Source organism: Gadus macrocephalus, chromosome 20 (genome assembly GCF_031168955.1).
Source record: "Gadus macrocephalus chromosome 20, ASM3116895v1".
NCBI classification, from domain to species: Eukaryota; Metazoa; Chordata; class Actinopteri; order Gadiformes; family Gadidae; genus Gadus; species Gadus macrocephalus.
The window spans coordinates 19,380,624-19,401,039 of NC_082401.1; the positions used below are offsets into that span (position 1 = coordinate 19,380,624).

At 45.2% G+C, this 20,416-nt stretch overlaps 1 protein-coding gene across 1 annotated transcript in view; it reads left to right on the forward strand.

The window, feature by feature from the left end:
- The first annotated feature begins 670 nt into the window (after window positions 1-670).
- Window positions 671-20,416, forward strand: part of rab3gap1 (RAB3 GTPase activating protein subunit 1) — a 45,282-nt gene continuing 25,536 nt past the window's right edge. Inside the window, exons 1-17 of the mRNA XM_060040407.1 lie at window positions 671-807; window positions 898-953; window positions 1,699-1,777; window positions 2,285-2,417; window positions 2,753-2,831; window positions 3,813-3,932; window positions 7,365-7,530; window positions 7,882-7,981; window positions 8,883-8,964; window positions 9,216-9,284; window positions 10,531-10,604; window positions 11,591-11,683; window positions 13,339-13,508; window positions 15,329-15,451; window positions 16,021-16,193; window positions 17,689-17,743; window positions 20,245-20,416. The exon at window positions 20,245-20,416 is cut by the window's right edge and continues 218 nt beyond it. Coding sequence (XP_059896390.1) covers window positions 790-807; window positions 898-953; window positions 1,699-1,777; window positions 2,285-2,417; window positions 2,753-2,831; window positions 3,813-3,932; window positions 7,365-7,530; window positions 7,882-7,981; window positions 8,883-8,964; window positions 9,216-9,284; window positions 10,531-10,604; window positions 11,591-11,683; window positions 13,339-13,508; window positions 15,329-15,451; window positions 16,021-16,193; window positions 17,689-17,743; window positions 20,245-20,416 — 1,762 coding nt within the window. The 5' untranslated portion in view covers window positions 671-789. The remainder of the gene's footprint in view (window positions 808-897; window positions 954-1,698; window positions 1,778-2,284; window positions 2,418-2,752; window positions 2,832-3,812; window positions 3,933-7,364; window positions 7,531-7,881; window positions 7,982-8,882; window positions 8,965-9,215; window positions 9,285-10,530; window positions 10,605-11,590; window positions 11,684-13,338; window positions 13,509-15,328; window positions 15,452-16,020; window positions 16,194-17,688; window positions 17,744-20,244) is intronic.

The following is a 20,416-nucleotide window of genomic DNA, read 5'->3' on the forward strand; positions in this document are numbered from 1 at the left end:
ATAGAGTAGCATTTCAAACTACAGCTATGTAGGCTTAGGACTTTAGGACTGATACATTAGCTTGATCATGTTGAAGAATATAAAGTTATTTTGTAATGGTGAATAATAATTTGGTATCATGCGGGGACCTCTGCTGGTCACTTTAGGCAAACCTATTTGTGAATACGTTTGTTTGCGGATGCTATTTCCACATTATTGGCTATTAATTCGCGTTGCGCAATTAATTAATGTATCAAAAACTTTTGGGATGACATTTATTTCATGTGTAAATGAAAATAACAAAACAATACAATCTATTGCATATGTAGCCTATATGTTGTCCGATGTATTAGACTTCCTACTTCGGACCGTTCCTACTGCCTCCTCAAACTAGAAAAAGGCAGATTATTTTTACGAATGCCATTTATACGAATGGTGACATGGCTACAACAACCCCTGCAGAATTAAATATACTATATGGGATAGCAGGATCACAAAAAAGGTATAGCAAAATTTGGCATCCCCTTCTATCCAGTCTCGGGGACTTTCTGTCCCTCTGAATTAGATGCACTGTCGTACGATTGTTTACTCTCTTATCACTTAACACTGGTGGCAAAACATGATTTTTGTTTATGATTTCCCTCCCAACGGGCAGCCTGTGGCGGTTTTTCCTTTACATCCATTATGCTGACTCCTGCAGGCTCTGATGCTCCACGTCAGGCACGAGCTGTTTCGGCTTGGTGCTGACGTCACTGCACTCCCATAATGCAACGAAACATATGACAAAAAAGTAAACAAGAGGTATTCACGATGGCAGCGGACAGTGATGTGAGTTATTTAACAACTATGACACTATTTGAGCAATATGATCCCATGCTTATAAACGACTGAAGTGACAATAATGTATTTTCCTCGCAGCCCGAGACGGAGGTGTTTGAGATCACGGACTTCACTACCGCGTCCGAATGGGAAAGGTGCTGTGAGGAGAGAGCTAGCTAGCTTTGGCTTCACCTCTCTTATGATACTTCTAGCTACGTTTTTAAACAATACTCGTCATTGATAATAATAAAGTGAGGTTTTGAGTGTTGTGTTTGACCTCATGTTCAACTTCTCGCGAGACATGTTGATAGCCAAGCAGAAAACATGGTTGAAAGTGCTAATCTGTTCCTTGCCATAAAATAACTTGCTTGCACAATCATCTTATTGGGTGTTACATTTTTCAATGTTCAGCCTTGCGCTATATGACTGAACTTTTCAGAAAAACTTTCAACCTCTGTACTAGTATGTACTGATATGAACGCAATGAATAGCATCAACTATATTGCTACGTACACATTTATACATGTACAGTAAATGCAGTGAGCCATGGACAAACATCAACATGCATTAGATTCTGTCTCCATATAGAGCAGTGTTGGGTGCTTATTACAAGTGACATGTCTGAAGCTATAGTATAGCTAGAATCGTATATGAAAGCAGGGTGGCCAAAATAGGGGAGGGTCCAAGATATTTAAAACGTTCTAAATTAATTTAATTAAAAAATCCTGTGTAGTATTAATAAGTACATCTTGACTCACATACAGCTGTTGAATTCATCTAAAGGCTGGATGTTTTTGCTTTGCATTTATTTTTCCTGGTACATGTTTACGCTGATTGCTTCTGAGCCCGCAGTTAATGCACTGAATGAAAGCAGAACTAAAACTGATTGTCCCTCGACAGGTTTGTGTCAAGAGTTGAGGAAGTGTTAAATGACTGGAAGCTCATTGGCAGCTCTGCCGGAAGGGCTTCTCCAGAGAAGGTAAACCCACCTTTTCACTGGTCCTTACCTTTTTCCCCAAAGTAAGACCTCTGAGAAGACATATTTTGATTCCTCTTTATACCTATTTATATTCTCTATAAAGCATTGTTGAATACTTTAACCTGATTTGTCTATTTGCTTTCCAAGGGTGCCTATGGTTAACAGACACCTCTGCTACCAATCTGACAATAAAAACAACGGTCAAATACAACATCCAACCATATGTTACCTTGATGTCAAAAAATATAAATGCCCAAAGCATTTGGAAGCACATGTTCATTTCAGCTCATTAAGTAGATTAAAAAAATCAACAATGTTAATGATGAGGTGGCATCTTAAGTCATTGTTGATAACCGTGGTATAAATGGAATAATCCAGGACAGAGAGTCCTTTTATTGGATATGAATGTACAACGGGACTGGTGATGCAGCTGAGGTGAAGCTGCGGTTGCTCAACATTGCCAAAGTTACTTACTTAAAGGACTAACCTATTATGTATTCTTATCAGGGTGAATACACCAGTGGCACCTGGGAGGAAAAGTCTCAGGAGATCAACTTCGCTGACTTCAAGTTCTCTATAACCCACCACTACTTGAAGCAGGAATCAGACAAGAGTGATCTGAAAGAGGAACTCGAGGAAGGTACAGTAGTCATTTAGTTTTCCTTCTGCCATGGCGATATGGCAAATATCAGAATAACCCACATTGATATGTATAATATGGTATTTGTTGCACTTAAAATGTATAAATATGGCACAGTTTATTGAATGTATATCAAGAAAACGATTCCGTTACTTAATCATAGATTCTATTTATTTTAGTAAATTAGTTTACAGTTTAATTGTATTCAATTCAACTTCAAAATCGATTATGCTAATAATTTTTTTGAGATTTTCTTGCCCTTGCCTTGTTTATTGATTGATTGATTTATTTGAAGTGCTTCATTCCCTCTGAACTGATCTGCTCTGTGTCTCTAGATGCATTTCCCTTGGCTATGCAGGACCTCCTGTGTATGAACAATGATTTTCCTCCGAGGGCGCACTGTCTGGTGCGATGGTGAGTGCCCCCCTTTTCACACGCAGAATATCAAAATGTGAACATGGTAGGCATAAACCTGACGGATGCAGCACGCCAAGAAGATGATCTTCTGAAGTTTTATTTGCTATTGCAACTTGGCCGGCTGTACTAGTATGTCCTGATATGAACGCAATGAATAGCATCAAATCTATTGCCACATACATAGTTATAAATGTACAGTACATGCAGTGAGCCATGGACGTACATCAACATGCATTGAGTTACTTAGATTCTGTCTCCATATAGAACAGTACACAATACGCCAAGAAGATGATCTTCTGCATTTTGTATTTGCTAAGGCAACTTCGCCGTTCCAACAAACTCTCTAAGAGTATATAAAATATATAACTACTAAGCTACTTATAATGATACTACTACAAGATAAAATTGCATTTTTTTTTAAAGCTAGGGTTGCCGTTTTATTTTAAAGCTGGGGTTGCCGTTTTATTTTAAAGCTAGGGTTGCCGTTTTATTTTAAAAGCATCTTTTGCCATATTTGTAGAAATCCTTAACCCCCCGACAGCAATCAATCTTTCAAAAGCTATCACAAAAAAATAAAACTATTGAAATCATTGGATCACCTACCTCTTTTTCAAACTACCTACCCAGCTACCTTTGCGGATTCTGCCTGTGCACTGACTGCCCATGACCAGAGTCTTCCAAAAGGCTAGGCAGACCTATTACTTAAGCTAGCCAGGGAGGGAGTCCTGAAGAGAGAGTTTGTTTTTTGGGTTGGATACTTTCAAAATCTAGTTTACTCTGGCTGGTATCTCCAAATTGCCTACCCTAGCTTTAATCCCTGACAGGATATTTAGCTGTCTCACAGCAGCAGGGACATGAAGGAGGTAGAAAAAAAAAAAAAAAAAAGATCCTAATTAAAACGGAAAGAAAGGGATAAGGGGAAATAACCAAGCTGTGCTCTGGGGCGTTGAGATTGATTTCCCTGGTCTGTTCCGACAGGTATGGCATGCGAGAGTTCTTGGTCATCTCACCGGGGGCCAACTGTGAAGCCATCACCAGCGAGTCCAAGTGCAACTTACTGCTCAGCTCCGTCTCTATATCTCTGGCCAACAGCGGCTGGTGAGTCCTATTTAAATTTAAAATTGTAGTTTTAAACTAAGAAGCAATGTACTGCATACTCTCTGTCCCCCTTTCTGCTCTTTACTCTGTATACATTAAAATGTCTTATTTTGACCTTTCATTGATATTTTGCATCGTTCTTATTGAATTTTTTTTCATTGTTGTCTATGAGTGTCAACAAGACAAAATACAAATGCAAATTATTCCTTCATGCTGTGCTGCTCTCGTGTACAGTATGCTGTCAGTATGTACTTAAACCTTTGGGTGACCTGTGGCTCCTAATGGTGGTCCTAATGCGAGCAGATAGCTGTATACGTTGCTGGAACTTTGGCTGTGTGTGTTTAATGGCAATTTATACCAGATGGGGGAGCCTGCGAGTTGCGATAAGGAGGAGAGGACGAGAATGGAAACGATGGCATACCACGTGACGGTGGAAATCATATCCATGAATGCACAGAGGACGCGCCGTTTGCTCATTCTCTGATAGCATTTTAACGTGATGCTGCATGCATGTTTAGGTATTAAACATGCGCTCCCTCACTGATTGCATTTAATGCTACAGTACCATGACCATTTATCTGATTTAGAGAGAAGCACACTGGATTTATTAAGCCGTTGGTCGAAGAGTTATATTCTTGAGAAGAAGACTAAGTCATGATTTTAAAATGTTTGAATCTAAAAGTGCATCTGTGCACAAAAAGTTATTTAGGTTTAAGTATAAATGGTTATTTCATGGTATTGGATGAAGATCTTTGAGCTTGGGTATAAATAGATACAAATATTTTTTTGAGAATGAGTTTTTTGTTATAAGATAATCATATCGGAAATTAAATAAGGTTTAGTTATTAGGTTGAGAAAGCTTTTCATTTCACAAGGTTTAACAGGTATGTTTGATCTAGGTCTGATGTGTGATTGGAGCTGGTTTAAAATCAGGGTTGCGTTATTGATCAATCTTCTCTGCATATCTTGTATAAAGCACAATGTAGACAGTCACAGAATGGAGACGGAAGATCTTCAATCTGATTCCCTGTGAGATAGCTGCGGTTACATTCCAGAAGGAAGACGTTTTATAGTTAATGAGTTTTGGGCTGTGAAAAGTCATGACGATGTTGGAATAGGCATGCCACCGAATTGGTGTGCAAAGTAACATACCCTAAAGTGCAGTGCTGGAGATATTTTTTGGATTGTATCATGGAAGCGATACACTATTCCATTGTGCAATTACCATGGAGTAGTATGCGTTGCGCATCAGTTGGTTAGCACACAAAAACAAAGCAATGCAGAGATGATCCTTGAGTGAGCCCTGTGACAGATGTAAAGCAGCACACAGTTAAGCCTTTAGTTTGTAGTATTTTAAAATGTGCTGATTAAGTTGTGCCTGCATTGCCATAATGCAAGCAAATGCATTTGTCGGCACATTTGCTTTTCCGAACATTGTCGAGGAGCATATTCTCGGTTCCCAGTTTCTCTTCCTGCACTTTCGCTGGCTGTGCTCAGCTGGCCACCAATTACGGAGATGAATGAGGGGGTATTTCATGAATATCCAATGCATGCACTACATGCACTGACAATTCAATGAGCAATGAATGAACTCGTTCTGCTGTTGTGAGACAAAATAACGGATTCAGTGGGATCCTCGGCGAGCTGGTTGAAAAACGTGTGCATGAGTGACGAGATCACATCCTACCATCCTACTCTTGATTTTGTATCGATGAACCGACCATTGAGTTAAAACTCAAAAGTTGTAGATTTTTTACATTGCAAGTGTTTTCTAAAAAAAATTAGACCTAAATAGTGTGGGACGAACTTTAGGTAATTTATTGGTGGTTCCACACTGGGAATCACTAATCCTTGATGGTGCCCCAACCAGCTCCTTCACTGCCACTGCGCCAAAGAGGTAGGGAACCTGTTTTTTGGGCGTTTTAGTAGACATATACCCGTAGCCATATCGTTTTCTATAGGAAGATACATATTTTGGAATCTTTATTTTACTTGAAAATGGTAAGGCTTGCTTTATGGTTGTCTGTCTCAGACTAATTGAGACTAAAAATGTCAAGCCAATATTTAGCTCAAATGCTAAAAATAAAGACAGCTATTAAAATTGTTTGCCAACTTTGGTAAGACTGTTGTTAGAGTAGATGCAATCATATTGTCCTAAAAAAATCGAATCAGGAGTAGAAATTGCTTTGAGTCAATATGGCACGCAAAGGGTACTGTTGCTTATTTCGATGATCCGTCATTTGTCAGATGGCAACTTTCCTTTCCTCTGAATAATTTTCCCAACATTACTGACATGAGACATCTCACTACAGGTGCAATGACAATGGCGAAGATAATTGCTTGACAGCGTCATTGTGCTGCTTTGTAATCGCTGCCAAGTTACTGTGCATTTTTTGGACAGCTTATGCACATCAGCACGTCTCACCAGCGACGTGTATCCATGGTGACATCCCAGGAATGGATTACGTCTACATTTATTAATTTGCAGACACTGATTGTTGTGTGTGTGTGTGTGTGTGTGTGTGTGTCTGTGCGAGGTGTGAGGTGAACAGGGTTTGTTTGTAGCTGGCTGTGGCCTGGTGGAGATGGTCTGCTGTGCTGTTGTTCATCAGCTGCTTGATATGAGCTGGGTCACGTGATCTGGTTCACAGTCAACTGATTTTTTAAATAATACAAAATCATACATTTATTTATTGTTAACCCGCAATGAGGAAGCGAGCGCAGACTTGATGTGAGGAAAAAAAACAATGTGTAATCAAGGCAGATTTTCTTTATTTCTTTACATCCGCAGGTTGTTATACATCAAGCAGCCCTTTGATTTTTAAATAGAAACATGGTGGGCGTGCAGAACTCTCGCTGTGGCGTCGGATCACGTTGGGTCAATCAGTATCCATAGCAACTGAAATGCCGGCAGCAGGCGGCAACAGCTCGGGTCACCTGCCCCCCCTACCCCCCTTCTTCTCTCACTGCTGCTGTAGACAGAAAGGCATAGGGGGAGATACAATACATAACAGTCATGAATATGCTAATTATATTGGGTTTAAATGACACTGGACGCGAGCTGTCTCAGACAATGAATGTAATGTTCACAAAACTGCTCCTATGTGGCATTGCAGTGTCATTAGTGGGTGAGCTCTCTCTCTCCTCACGTTGAAATGACCGTCGTTAACGACATGAACGCAACATCCCGAGGTTCTCAACGCTTTGCGTTTATTGGCTGCACTTCCGCAAGCGTCCACCTGGTGGCACTGTGCAGCTGCTGTAGAAATCGTGCTTGCCCGGAGGGGGGCGAGTGGTGGGGTGAGCAGCAAAACCTGCTCCACCACCTACAACGGTATCTGACGGAACAACCTGACATGGACTTACAATACTTTTTTTTTTTTATTAAATCCCTCCCTCCCTCCCGTCCCTCCTCTGCCCCGGTGTCCGCAGTCAGGTGCCAATGTTTGTGCAGATCCAGCAGAAGTGGAGGCGGCTGTACGCCGGGGAGTGCCAGGGTCCGGGCGTGCGCACCGATTTTGAAATGGTCCACCTCCGCAAGGTGCCCAGCCAGTACAACCACCTGTCTGGCCTGCTCGACATCTTCAAGGCCAAGATAGTGAGTGGTGTCACGGACGCACGTCAATGAGTAAAACTAAAACGTGGGGGGCGGGGGGGGGGCAGAAACGGTCGCTCGGACAGGTGTGTGAGTGGACCACGGGCATGAATCTAATCCCGGTCCCGCTGTCCTGAAATGTCCTCTGCATCGCAGGTCCACAGCTGACTTTCCTCTTGCCCTTGTCCCAATTCCTCTCCTCTTTGATACCCTTCACGTGTCCTCCCGCTCTCTGGCGTTCACTTTCCTCCCGGTATTTTTCCATGTAGATATACATTATCTTAATGTATCTGATATGTCATATTTCTTCTTCTTCCTCTTCTTTATTTGTTTTCCTATCTTTCCTGTCATCAGGGCTGTCCCCTGACCCCCCTGCCCCCCGTCACCATCGCCATCCGCTTCACTTACGTCCTGCAAGACTGGCAGCAGTACTCCTGGCCCCAGCAGCCTCCAGGTAAAGCCCGACACAGCAGGGGGGGGGGTCCTATACCTGCCAATCCCCTGGCCCGGCCTTAAAGAGATAGTCTGCCATTTCTTCCTTTCTTGGTCTTTCATCGTTTTCAGTTTTTTTCCAAGGGTCTGTCGTTCTCCCTTTTTTTTTAATCGGCTCACGCTAGTTGCCCAATCAGGGAATGGGTGGAAAATAAAGTCGGCTGAATCTTCTCAGCGTGCCCACTCATGCGGCACACTGAAATTAAATGTAGTTTTCTTGATGGGGAAACAGAGTTGGAAACGGATGCTTAGAATTAGATTTAATTCATATTTAAGGTTGACAGGAATAATGGCGACGTCAGACATGGGTCGGGGATGCACGGCGAGGCCAAGTGAGTAATGTGAACGAGATCAGTGAACCCAAGCGTATCAGCCGCCCAACAGGAGGGCGATGCTGATATAACCCCCATCCCTGCCGTGCTCTGTGTGTTCACCAGCGTGTTCTACCCAACGGCCTTTAGCGGCTCGAAGAGAAGCTCCCCATTCAAAGTGGTTCAGGAGAGAAGGCAGAGGAACCACAAGGAGGTCAACAAAATATGTTGTTTTAGTCCAAAATAAAAATAACTCCCGCCTGGCACCGCATCCATCCATCCCCCTGCAGTGTGAGAAAGCAGCAGTAGTTAGAGCAGAAAGGTTATTTACAAGTTATTCCTTCGATTCTGTATTTTGAAGGACGTGGGCTGTGGCTTTGACCCTGCTTCTTCTTTTTTTTTTGCCCGCCTCAGAGCTATGAACTAGGGCGATCGGTAGGAGTTGTTTACATGTTGCGTTTTGGTACCCGTCCTTTTGGCAATAAATCACTCTGATCCGTAGCCCATACGGTGATAATGAGCGAGGGGTGTGTTCGATATATGTTCTGGCAGACTTTGACGCTCTTCTCGGAGGCGAGGTGGGCGGGGTGGAGTTCGGCAAGCTTCCGTTCGGCGCCTGCGAGGACCCAATCAGGTGAGGGCACCGAAGCCATGACGACAATGCACGCCTAATTTATCTCCCGCCCTCACCCCCACAGCCATCCCTTGTATTTCAGTGTTTTTTTTCTTTCTTTTTACATTTTCAATACTATTTTTTTAAATGAGATATTTTCTGTCAAATCAGGGACGGAACAACGCTGATGCGCCGGTAAGACGGTTGATTGAATGATGAAATGCAGAATGACATTCTCTCGTTTGTTCCCTCCTCGTTATCGACCGCCTCAGTGAGCTGCACCTCGCCACCACTTGGCCGCACCTGACCGAAGGCATTGTGGTGGATAACGACGTCTACTCGTAAGTGTCAATCACCGCCACTTCATAATCCATCATTTTTTCTAACCCTCTCTGCTCCTCGACCGAGACACGTGCGTCGAGAAAGCGAGTGGAAAAAACCGGAACGCACTTAATTAAATGGCGACGTGTGTTTTCATTGTTTTTACTTAATTAAAATAGAATGCACTCTCTCCGACAGCCTTCGCCATGAGGAGTGGGAGAATTGATGTTTTGGCGGTGGTAAAACGCGGTTTTAATTCCCTTGGATTTTTTGAGGCCAAACTGTATGCAAAATAAACTCTCCACCTGCTCTGCTGTTCATTAATCATCATGATTCACTTCTAATGTACCTGCATGTACATCGGGACGTGTATGTATATACATTTCTATATATTTACTTACATGAAAGCCTAAGTACCGTAGTCTCATCCTGCGCCTTTCCATCATCATGAGAGTCACTGATTCCCTCCAAATGAATCATTCTCTGCTTCACTGCGTTGCTGAGGAAATGCTGCTCAGCCAGCGAGTTATTATAGTCGACTGTAATGTTTGTGTTTATCTCATCACAAGCCCAACCCTCCAACCACTCGTTTTTTATGTTGTTTTTTTTAACAATACCACAGCAAACACAGTCCTCGCCTTCAAACCTCCTCCATCGGGTTTGTGTGTCATTCAAGGACGAGAAGACATTGTCAACCCTGTTCCTTTACATACCTCCACCCGAAAACGAGAGAGTGGAGAATAAGGGTGGCAATAAATCTGAAAAGCAAATGCCAGGGAAGGGAATTCAGTAAAATAAAGCGAATGCCACTGTAGACTTAAAAACTTGTTTCTAATTGAGGCTGCAGGGCTGCTGAATGCACTAAGAGATATTACGATGTGCCGACTACTAAATATTGGGTTCACATTCCCAGCTATTTGTGGCACATTTTGAAGCCTTGGGCAAATGTGAAAGCGCTTGTTTAAATGTTTTTGCAGTTATGAGAATACTGCTAAAGGTTATGCATGCAATTTAGAGGAACTTGGGGAGATCCATTGGATTGTGTGTGGTCTTCTCATTGGATTGTGAAACATTGTGGGAATCCATGTCTCTCCACAAAATACCAGAACATATTGAGTTAGCCCCCGCATACTTTCAACCTTGATCGTACTCGGTGTAGGTGACACGATCTGGTTGGCACGCACACGCACACGAACACACGCGCTCTCTGCTTTTCTCCGTGTGTGATCATCTGACCATATGCGCTCTGTGTGTGTGACCCGGCAGCGACCTGGACCCTCTCCAAGCCCCCCACTGGTCTGTGCGAGTCAGGAAAGCGGAAAATCCCCAATGCTTGTTAGGTAAGAGGCCGTCTCCATGTGCTTGCTCTGCGGACTCCCTATCCCCCCATAGGCCTCCTGCTGTGCGTTGATGGCCTGCACGGATCCATTGCACAGATGTGTCATGGAAGGGCAACCACGGGTGTGGCGCATAGTGCTAATAAAGAGCTTCCACAGTTCTGTCCATATAGACTCCTTCAGTGGCACAGCTAAAGTGGGTTGAAAGTTCCATTAGCTTGGTGGGTAGGAGCTACCCCCTAGCGGTTAGGTCTGTGTGGAAGCCCTTTAAAAGATTGTTTCAGTGTTCATAATCTGATAACATGGACAGAAAAAGGCTATTTGCTCGTTTTGTTTTCTGTGCATGATCAACAAAACACGCATAGCAGTCATAGCTGTCGCATGCTGTTCATTTGCCTATTAGTCACAGTCTATGGACAACAGAGTATGGTTCAAAAGAACAAACCAACAGAGTGGTATGGCAGTAAACATCGGTAAGTGGGAATTTCTGAATTTCTGTTCTTGTGACCATAAACTGGATTCATGTGTTTATGATGTGGGTTAAATACAAGCTCTGTAACATTGATGGAATGTCTGGCAGTTTAGTTTAAGAAATGATGAGCGCATTACTTTCCCTTCTTCCAACATCTTTACCCACTATCGTGGAACCTTTCAATACATCAAAATAACTTATCTTATTATTATCTTTTTGTTTGGGGGACAAACAAACTTTCAGAATTTGTCATTTGGGTTAGGATTCACCCCAACAATGTCTACTGTTTCATAATGTTTTCCTTCTCCTCATTGGGGCTTCAACTAGGTAAATAATATGCCAGCTACATCAATTAGATACCATGTTTTAATTACCCTGTACATTATAGCTAATAAACACAGCACGGTGTAGCTTTGTAGCCTCAGAATTGAGATGCACACTGAAGCATGTGTTTTTCGTCTGCTCCCAGAGCTTACTGATCCTCTCTCCATCGCCCACCTCTCCCACTCTTCCCCAGGAGACTTCCTGAACGAGTTCTTCAAGCTTTGCTGTAGGAAGGAATCCACCGAGGAGATATTGGGCAGAGGATTGACCGAGGAAGAGGGCAAAGGTTAGCATTCTGTCTCGCCATTGGAGGAGCTTGTTTTTTTGGGGTCGGGTTAGCAGATTGTATCGACAACAGCTTTATAGATTTATTTTCAGTTTGGTTATCTCGGGGTAGATTAGGACCTTGTGCCATTAGAGAATCTGCAATATTAATATCGGTGAAGGATGAATGACAGCTATCAAACAATAGGCGCTAAATGAAACATAGGTGTTATTCTGGAATAATAACTATAATCTTGCGATTCTTGCTCCACGTGAATATTCATAGCTCATCAGCGACATCTGTGAAAACGTGTTAAATAACGAGTGTGGAATATGAAAAATGTGTGAAAATGTAAATGCCTGTGTATTAAGGTGTTTTGAGAGTGTGCAATAATGAAAATTAAGCCTGTGCAGGTGTAACATTTACATTCACATTATATTATGTCGATGATTACAGGAAACAATTGTGCTGCTGATTATCTTATTGTTGTGCTTCCGGTCTGTCTTGCAATTACCAAAAACTGTCCTCAAACAACTTGTGGCTGACTGCCAAAAACAATGTATTGTCATACGAGTTGCGATGCTCCATCGCCCACTCACTTCACACCCTTAAGTATATAAAGCTACCCTTAAATCTGACTCGGTATTGCCATACCCGCACAGACCAAATACAAAGGTTTGCCACCAAATTGACTGTCTGCTGGTGCTCTGCACCACAATACCACATGAGTGATTCCATGTGGGATCATCCATTCGCATCATTAGGCGAACAGTGTATTGTACTCTGCCAAAACGCTGTCTTCGACAGCAGTGCGACCGCCTTTGCGTATAAACGCCAACGCTCACTGCTTTCCAAAAGAAAGACACGATGTCTACGTTCCCCCGGAAAGAAGAAAAACTAGCCCAAAGCCTGACTTTCAACATTTTGTGATCTATCTACCGGTACTCTTTGATAGCCCTTAGTAGATCGCCACGCATTTGCAAGTTTCATTCTTTTTTTCTTTAAAAAATGTCCCAGAACGCGGCTCTGAAAATAACCAAAGCCCCCACTGCAGTATCTTTATGTATTGGTAGTCTGGGACTATAAACATGTTTGTTTAGCCCTGCATGCAAAGCAGCATATGCTCCTCTCAGCATCATCCTGTCTCTCGGTTGCCTGGTAATTTCCCTGGCTGTGTGTGTGTGTGTGTGTGTGTGTGTGTGTGTGTGTGTGTGTGTGTGTGTGTGTGTGTGTGTGTGTGTGTGTGTGTGTGTGTGTGTGTGTGTGTGTGTGTGTGTGTGTGGTGCACTGATGGTACACTGATGGTACACTGCGAAGATTGTACAGCCATTAAGGCACGTAGCTGAATGCAAACCCCATCTCCCCCCACAGGGCTAGACAATGTGTTTTTAAGCTCTCTCCGAGCTTGAAAGTAGTACAGTTTTTTGTAGCAATCTGGTGTTATTAGACATTAACCGATACATGGATGTTGATACAGCAATATCGGTCTGTATCTTAAGCACACCGTGGCTTAACATTCACGCGCACACGCACGCTCACAATATAATGGATCATCGTTGTTAAAAATACTGAGTCCAGTGTAATTGCCTGCGTCGGCTAACTTGATTAGTAATTACTCCGCAGGGATGGTGAGCTTAACCACGCCGCTTGTTCCCTTGTCGTCCCGCGGCTCGCAGAGAACACTGACCTCAGCGCGGCTCTCTCCAAGCTGACGGAGCCGGCGGCCGCGCCCATGTCAAAGCTGTCCGTCTCCAGCATGGTGCACAGCGCCCGCAAGCACATCCGCCGCCACCGCCGCGTCGACGAGTCTCCGCTCAGCAACGACGTGCTCAACTCCATCCTGCTGGTGAGACACTCGGTCCCCCCACTCCCCCCCACTCCCCCTCCCATCAAGTCTATTTTATCTTCCTACCGCTCCCTCTCCCGCCCACTCTAGTCTCCCATCCTCCCTCTCCCACCCACTCTAGTCTTCAATCCTCCCTCTCCTTCTCCCTTCCGCTCTAGTCTCCCATCCTCCCTCTCCCACCCACTCTAGTCTCCCATCCTCCCTCTCCCGCCCACTCTAGTCTCCAATCCTCCCTCTCCCTCTCCAGCTCACTCTAGTCTCCCATCCTCCCTCTCCCTCTCCAGCTCACTCTAGTCTCCCATCCTCCCTCTCCCACCTACTCTAGTCTCCCATCCTCCCTCTCCCACCCACTCTAGTCTCCCATCCTCCCTCTCCCTCTCCAGCCCACTCTAGTCTCCCATCCTCCCTCTCCCACCCACTCTAGTCTCCAATCCTCCCTCTCCCTCTCCAGCTCACTCTAGTCTCCCATCCTCCCTCTCCCACCCACTCTAGTCTCCCATCCTCCCTCTCCCTCTCCAGCTCACTCTAGTCTCCCATCCTCCCTCTCCCACCCACTCTAGTCTCCCATCCTCCCTCTCCCTCTCCCACCCACTCTAGTCTCCCATCCTCCCTCTCCTTCTCCCTTCCGCTCTAGTCTCCCATCCTCCCTCTCCCACCCACTCTAGTCTCCCATCCTCCCTCTCCCACTCCAGCTCACTCTAGTCTCCCATCCTCCCTCTGCCACCCACTCTAGTCTCCAATCCTCCCTCCCTCTCCAGCTCACTCTAGTCTCCCATCCTCCCTCTCCCACCCACTCTAGTCTCCCATCCTCCCTCTCCTTCTCCCTTCCGCTCTAGTCTCCCATCCTCCCTCTGCCACCCACTCTAGTCTCCAATCCTCCCTCCCTCTCCAGCTCACTCTAGTCTCCCATCCTCCCTCTCCCACCCACTCTAGTCTCCCATCCTCCCTCTGCCTCTCCCATCCAGTCTCCCTTTCTCCCTCTGTGCCTCTTAGTCCATCTTCCTCCCTCACCTACCAGTCTAGTCTACCTTCCTCCCCCTTCCATCCAGTCTTGTCTCCCTCTCCCTCTCCCTCTCCCTCTCCCATCCAGTCTCGTCTAATCATCTCGTCCATTCTCAGAACATTGTCTTGCAGGGTCCAAAATTCCCTTTCGGCTTTTTACCTTCCGGAGACGGAAAATCCACTTAGACAAGCAATTTTTCGTAGTTACCCTGCACCTTTTTATTATTTTATTATTAGCAAAGTTATCCACCATCGGCTGTTCATTTCGGACCCTGTCTATGTGTGATTTTGGCAAATGGTCGGTTCCCCCCCCCCCCCCCTCCTTTATACGCCACATCATAGAGGAGCTGACACAGCACCTGGGGGTCTGCTGGGGGTGGGGCAGGGGTCCACCGACCGGAGGCCCCCCCCCCCGACCACACCGATACTCTGGCTGGCCTTTTAACCCGCCCTAGAGGCCCAGCCGGCGAGCGGGGCTGTGAATAAAACATCACAGCTTATTAAAAGAAAGGGAGCTACAAGCCCTCCCAAGGGGACCGCAGCTCCCTCCGCCGTCAGAACCCCCCCGTCTCTTTCATCCCTGCTAGGGTCATTTATTTATGTTATCGGCTCATCCGACTCCCCCCCCCCCCCCACACAGCTCCTCTTTCTTAAGAAACACGTGTTGCAGAGGTTTTGAGTTTAGCCTAATGCTGCCCGGCAGAATATTTGTCTTTGTGTGTGTGTGTGTGTGTGTGTGTGTTTGTAGGTAGATATCCTTGTTTTAAAACGCGTCTGTGTTTCGTCCCTTCTTCGTTTCCCTCCCTCCCCCCTCTTAGTATTTATTCCCGGACGCGGCGGTGGAGAGGTCTTCGACGGGGACTTCGGACGCCAGCGACGGCCGCGCCGCGCCGCCACCCAGCGCCGGCGGCAGGGCCGAGCCCGATAAAGACTCCGACTATGTGGGTCTAACGTGCCTCCCGCCGACCCAAATTATTCCCGCTGCTCTTTAATGGCACGTTAAAGAGAAAAGGGGGTGTTCACAGAGAGGGAGGGAGAGAGAAAAGGGAGTTATGGGGGGAGGGCAGTAGTTCTGCGGCTTGAATACGCCAATTCAAGGATAAAAAGAGGTTTCTGCTTTAGATAAGGGAAAGGAGAAATTCCGCAGCCACTTCAAAGCCTTTATCGGATGAAGCGCTAACAAACACCTCGCCAAACTATCGGATTGTGCACAATTTACAAGTGAGCACAATTCACAATTTGAGCAGGGAAAAAATAATAATCTCTGGGCTCATTTACACATTAAAGACGGATAAAAAGAAGCGGCTTTGTGTTTTTTGTATCTGTGAAAATGCCGTCTGTGTACAAAAGGCTGCGATAATTAGTTCTTCAAGTGGCATTTCATGCAGCCAGTGAATAATTGGTATTCCCTTTCTGCCACTTTCCACGTTTATAAAAGTTGAAGTCCAAACTTTTCCCCGCAATGTCCTTCATGCCGACCACCCGCCTCATTGACTCCCTCTCCTTCCAGAACCTGTTCAACCAGCTGAAGTCGGCGCCCAGCGACAGTCTGACCTATCGGCTGGCCCTGTGCGTGTGCCTGGTAAACTTCTACCACGGTGGCGTGCGCGCCCTGGCCCATCTGTGGCAGGAGTTTGTCCTAGAGATGCGCTTCCGCTGGGAGAACAACCACCTAGTCTACGGGTAGGTCTATTCTCTCAAATCAGACTCTAGATTAATATCTATAGGCTGATGGCAGACCATCAGGCGTTTCACTTCTCTGGTCCCTCCATATTTGATTACCCAATCATGTCACTGGAGGCGACATGATTGGAAGTACGTAATTGGCGCGCCCAAACTCAGCCAGCAGTTGGTAACTGTAGTAATGTGTCTGTTAAGATTTCATATCAACAACTTGTTGTCTGACCACTGAAGAATTACACTTATTAAAACCCTCTTCTGAACTCTTCATAAACTGACCCCAAACCAAGGTTTTTGGTTTGGGGTCAGGGCTCTGTACGGTCTGCCCCCAGGAGTTCTTCTAGAACATGGGGTCTCGGCTAAGGGTAGGGCTGACCTTCATTTTCTAAACCTTTTCCACCCTGAAGTGGAAAGCCGCGCAATCGCTCACCTAGCCGTACGTAGCGTTGCATATTACATTCAACCGCAAAATAGTAAAAGCATACATCTTTAATGGTGCCAGCGCCCTTATTTGCATGCAGCTATTTGTCATCATCATCATCATCATCATCATGTTCAGTACTGGAAAACAGAAAGTCACCTCAATGGAACCCAGCTCTTTATTCTAAACAAGGAGGGCAGGTCTCAATTATGAGACCCATAAAAAGAGCCGATCGGGATACACAGTATGGCGGCTGCCATGGCGACAACCTTGTATAACATTTTTACTAACGAGGGCTGCTTTCATTCAGTTGGCATCGTCAAAGACGTTCAGATGAACTCACGCGGTCTACATAGGAAGTCAGAGGGGAAGCACAGGGGCATAATAATAGATATTAGGCGAGCACAATACAGGTACAAACTTTGAAAGGAAAGGCATAATATGATTCCGCATTGAATGCTATTGGATTTCCAAGTGTGCGCATTGTAAATCCACCAACGTTTCCCGTTTGTCGTTTCAGCCTTTTTATTCTAGTGAATGTACTAGTGCGTTTCTGTGCAGTTCCTGCCTTCAGAGCATTGGTGGTACACCCGACACAAGCCGACTCACAGGGCTGTCATTTGATGAATCACCGAGTTGGACACCGCGGCACTGTACTAAAGTCATGATGAATATTTTGTGTCAATAATACACCTTGTAACTTTAATAAACTTAATACTCATTGTGAGAAATTTGACCGCAAATATATATTTTTGAATTGCATGCCATCTGACCTGGATAGATGGATAGATGTAGATGGACCCCCTCGAAAACGAGAAGTTTCATCTCAAGGGGTTATCCTCCCAACAACAATAACAATTTCAAACAGATGGCTATGGTTGCTTTTTGCTCAAAGCCAAAGTATATAGTTTCCTGGTTCAACCCTAGCCCTAACCCCTACCTGCGCTCTTAAATGAACCGTATCTCTTCACTGTGTGTCCCTTAGGATGCGACCTCCTTCGAGCCCGAATTAGAGAATGGTATTGCAGGTCTGAATGTTCTCTTCTGACTCCCTCTCACCTCCTCTCCAACTCCTAGGCTGGCCAGCGGAGCCCCTGATCTCCGCTGTTGTCTGCTGCATCAGAAGCTCCAGGTAACCACTGACGTACACACACACACACACACACACACACACACACACACACACACACACACACACACACACACACACACACACACACACACACACACACGCGAACACACACACAAACCCCGTACATACTGTATGTACACACGCACAATGCACACACACAAATAAAATAGCTTGTAGAAAAGAGAGCTGCTTTATTTCAGATTAGTCTTGTTTTAAGAACACATTGGACAACGTCTCACAGTTCCCCAAGTGTTAAAAACGATGTCCATTGATTTTAGTCAAAAATAGGTTAAATATCAATATCAGCGATCTAATTGTGTGAAATACTGTCCAATGTCCAGTCTTCCAAATGAGACTATTCTGAAAGAGATCTGTCGTTTTTAACCAAGCTATTTTTATTGAAAGTGGACTGGATTTCAAAAATAAATCCAGTGTGATGCTTTCTGCATCTGTGTGTCATTGGACGGTGCAGAAATAGCCGGAGATGGGTTTCAGCTCTGGGGATTTTGCAGTCTTGGCCCACGCATGTGTCCACGGTTGAAGCATCACTAGCACCACGGTTAAGAATTTGCGTCTCTTGTCCCGTGAGACTTTGAACGCACGATTGGGGTGGTTCCCAATTTAATCCTGTACCAAAGCCAACTTGTCTACTTGATTTACATTTTGAAAAGCATAATTCAGGATAAGGATTGAAATGGTGATAAAGGATGAAACGGGGGTTTAAAATGTTGCAGAGATTCTTAAAAAAAACAAAGGCAGAAAAAGAAAAGCCAACAAAGCACACAGCAATTTAAAATATGTGTTTTTTGCAAGCCGAGAGCCGCCCGTCTCTATACAAAACATATTAGGAGAAAATTACCAGTGTCCCAGGAGGGCCTGTGAGTGTTTGATTTGAATTGAAGCTGATGAGCAACCGCTGGGAGGGGACGGCTATCAAATGGTGTGCATCGCATCACAACGGATTCACTCGCCAGGAAAGGGAATCGATGACCTCCCACGCACAATAACGCTGTCAACAGGAAGGGAGAAGAAAAAAATATCAGCCCAAGATGTAATTCGTACTGAAATGTTTCAGGTATCACCTTGATGGTGTGCGTCATCTTGCGCATTAAAATCTGAGATAACTCGGCTATACTTAACTTCACAACGGCTTTGCTCGACTTTAATAGGAAGGAAATAGGGTGCTGTAGCTAATATGGAGTTAATGAAATCAAAGATAATTAACCAATGTCAAGATATTTTGCGTTAATGTAAAAGCGTATAATTTGAACGATCCTCTTGCAAACATGAGATTAATTTAAAAAGTTAACTGTTAACTGCCCTTATATTGAGTTAAATTAGTTATCTCTGTCATGGCCAATTTACGAAATACACAATTGTTATTATTTAAAGAACTTGGACGTTTTTTAATTGAGCAATTTCTCTGTTCAGCCGGCTTTATTTGCGTTTCAATCATGCCGCTAAGCCAAATGAACGGCTAATTTGATCGGCCACCCGCTCAACGCTGATGCCATGGAACAGTACGAAGGTTAATGTGCTTGAAAAATTACACAACCCCCCCCCCCCCCCCCCCAAAAAAAACAGCAGCACTACAACAACGGGGGGAGGAATGTTGAGTTTGATTGCATTAAGACTTGAATTATGAGCTCAAACAAGAGCCTCATCTGTAACAATTAGCTGCTGGTTGATCACGATCCATTAGAAGCCGACTTTGTGCTCTCCTTCGCTCTGATGCGGCCAACCCCCCCCCCCCCCCCCCCCCCCCCCTACATACAGTCTAGGTCATTTACCTGCAGTGGTGTTTTGTTCTCTGGCCCTGGGCATGTTCAGCTGTGTAAAAATAGAGCGAGGCAATGGGCCTCTGAGAGACATCTGGAGCTCTGATAGAAGACGGGAGGGGAGGTTAGAATCCTCTGGAACAGAGACGTCCCCCAGTGAGATATGCTTCGCGCATTCTCTCCTTTTTCGCTCTGTTTCTTCCTTCTTCATTGTTCTTGCTTTACCTGAGTTACCCCCCACCCCTCCCGTTCTTTCGGTTTCTATTATTTTGTTATTTTTAACCCTTTCGGCCACCATCTGTTACGGCCCAAGCGTTCTTTGTGGTTATTAAGTGGCAGGCCTGGCGCTTCTTTGAGAGATGAGGTTGTTGAGAGTGGAGTCGTTGGCTCTAAAGATGAAGAATGGGCCGAAAGGCGAGACATTTCAAAACGGCAAAGAATGATAAAGAGTCCCTTTGTTATTGTATATTGGTATTCCATGTACGTACCGACACTTCTGAGCTCGATACGCAGACACAGACACAGACACACAGACACACAGACACACAGACACACAGACACACAGACTCTCACACACACACACACACACACAGACACACAGACCTACCATAGCAGTGTGTTTCTAACAGCACCCTCTGTCTCTGCCTGTGTGTGTTTGGGCATTTGTGTGTGTTTGTTTGCGGGTGTGTGCGCTTGTGTGCGGGCGTCTGGTTCTCCACCAAGATGCTCAACTGCTGCATCGAGAGGAAGCGGGCGAGGGACGAGTCCCGGAAGGCCAGCGACGGGGGAAAGGAGCGGGAGCGACAGCTGCCGGGCGGCGGCGAGAACGGGCGCCGTAGCCGCCGCGAGGGTGCCGCCGCCGCCGCCGCCGCGGCCGGCTCCGGTGCCGCGCGGG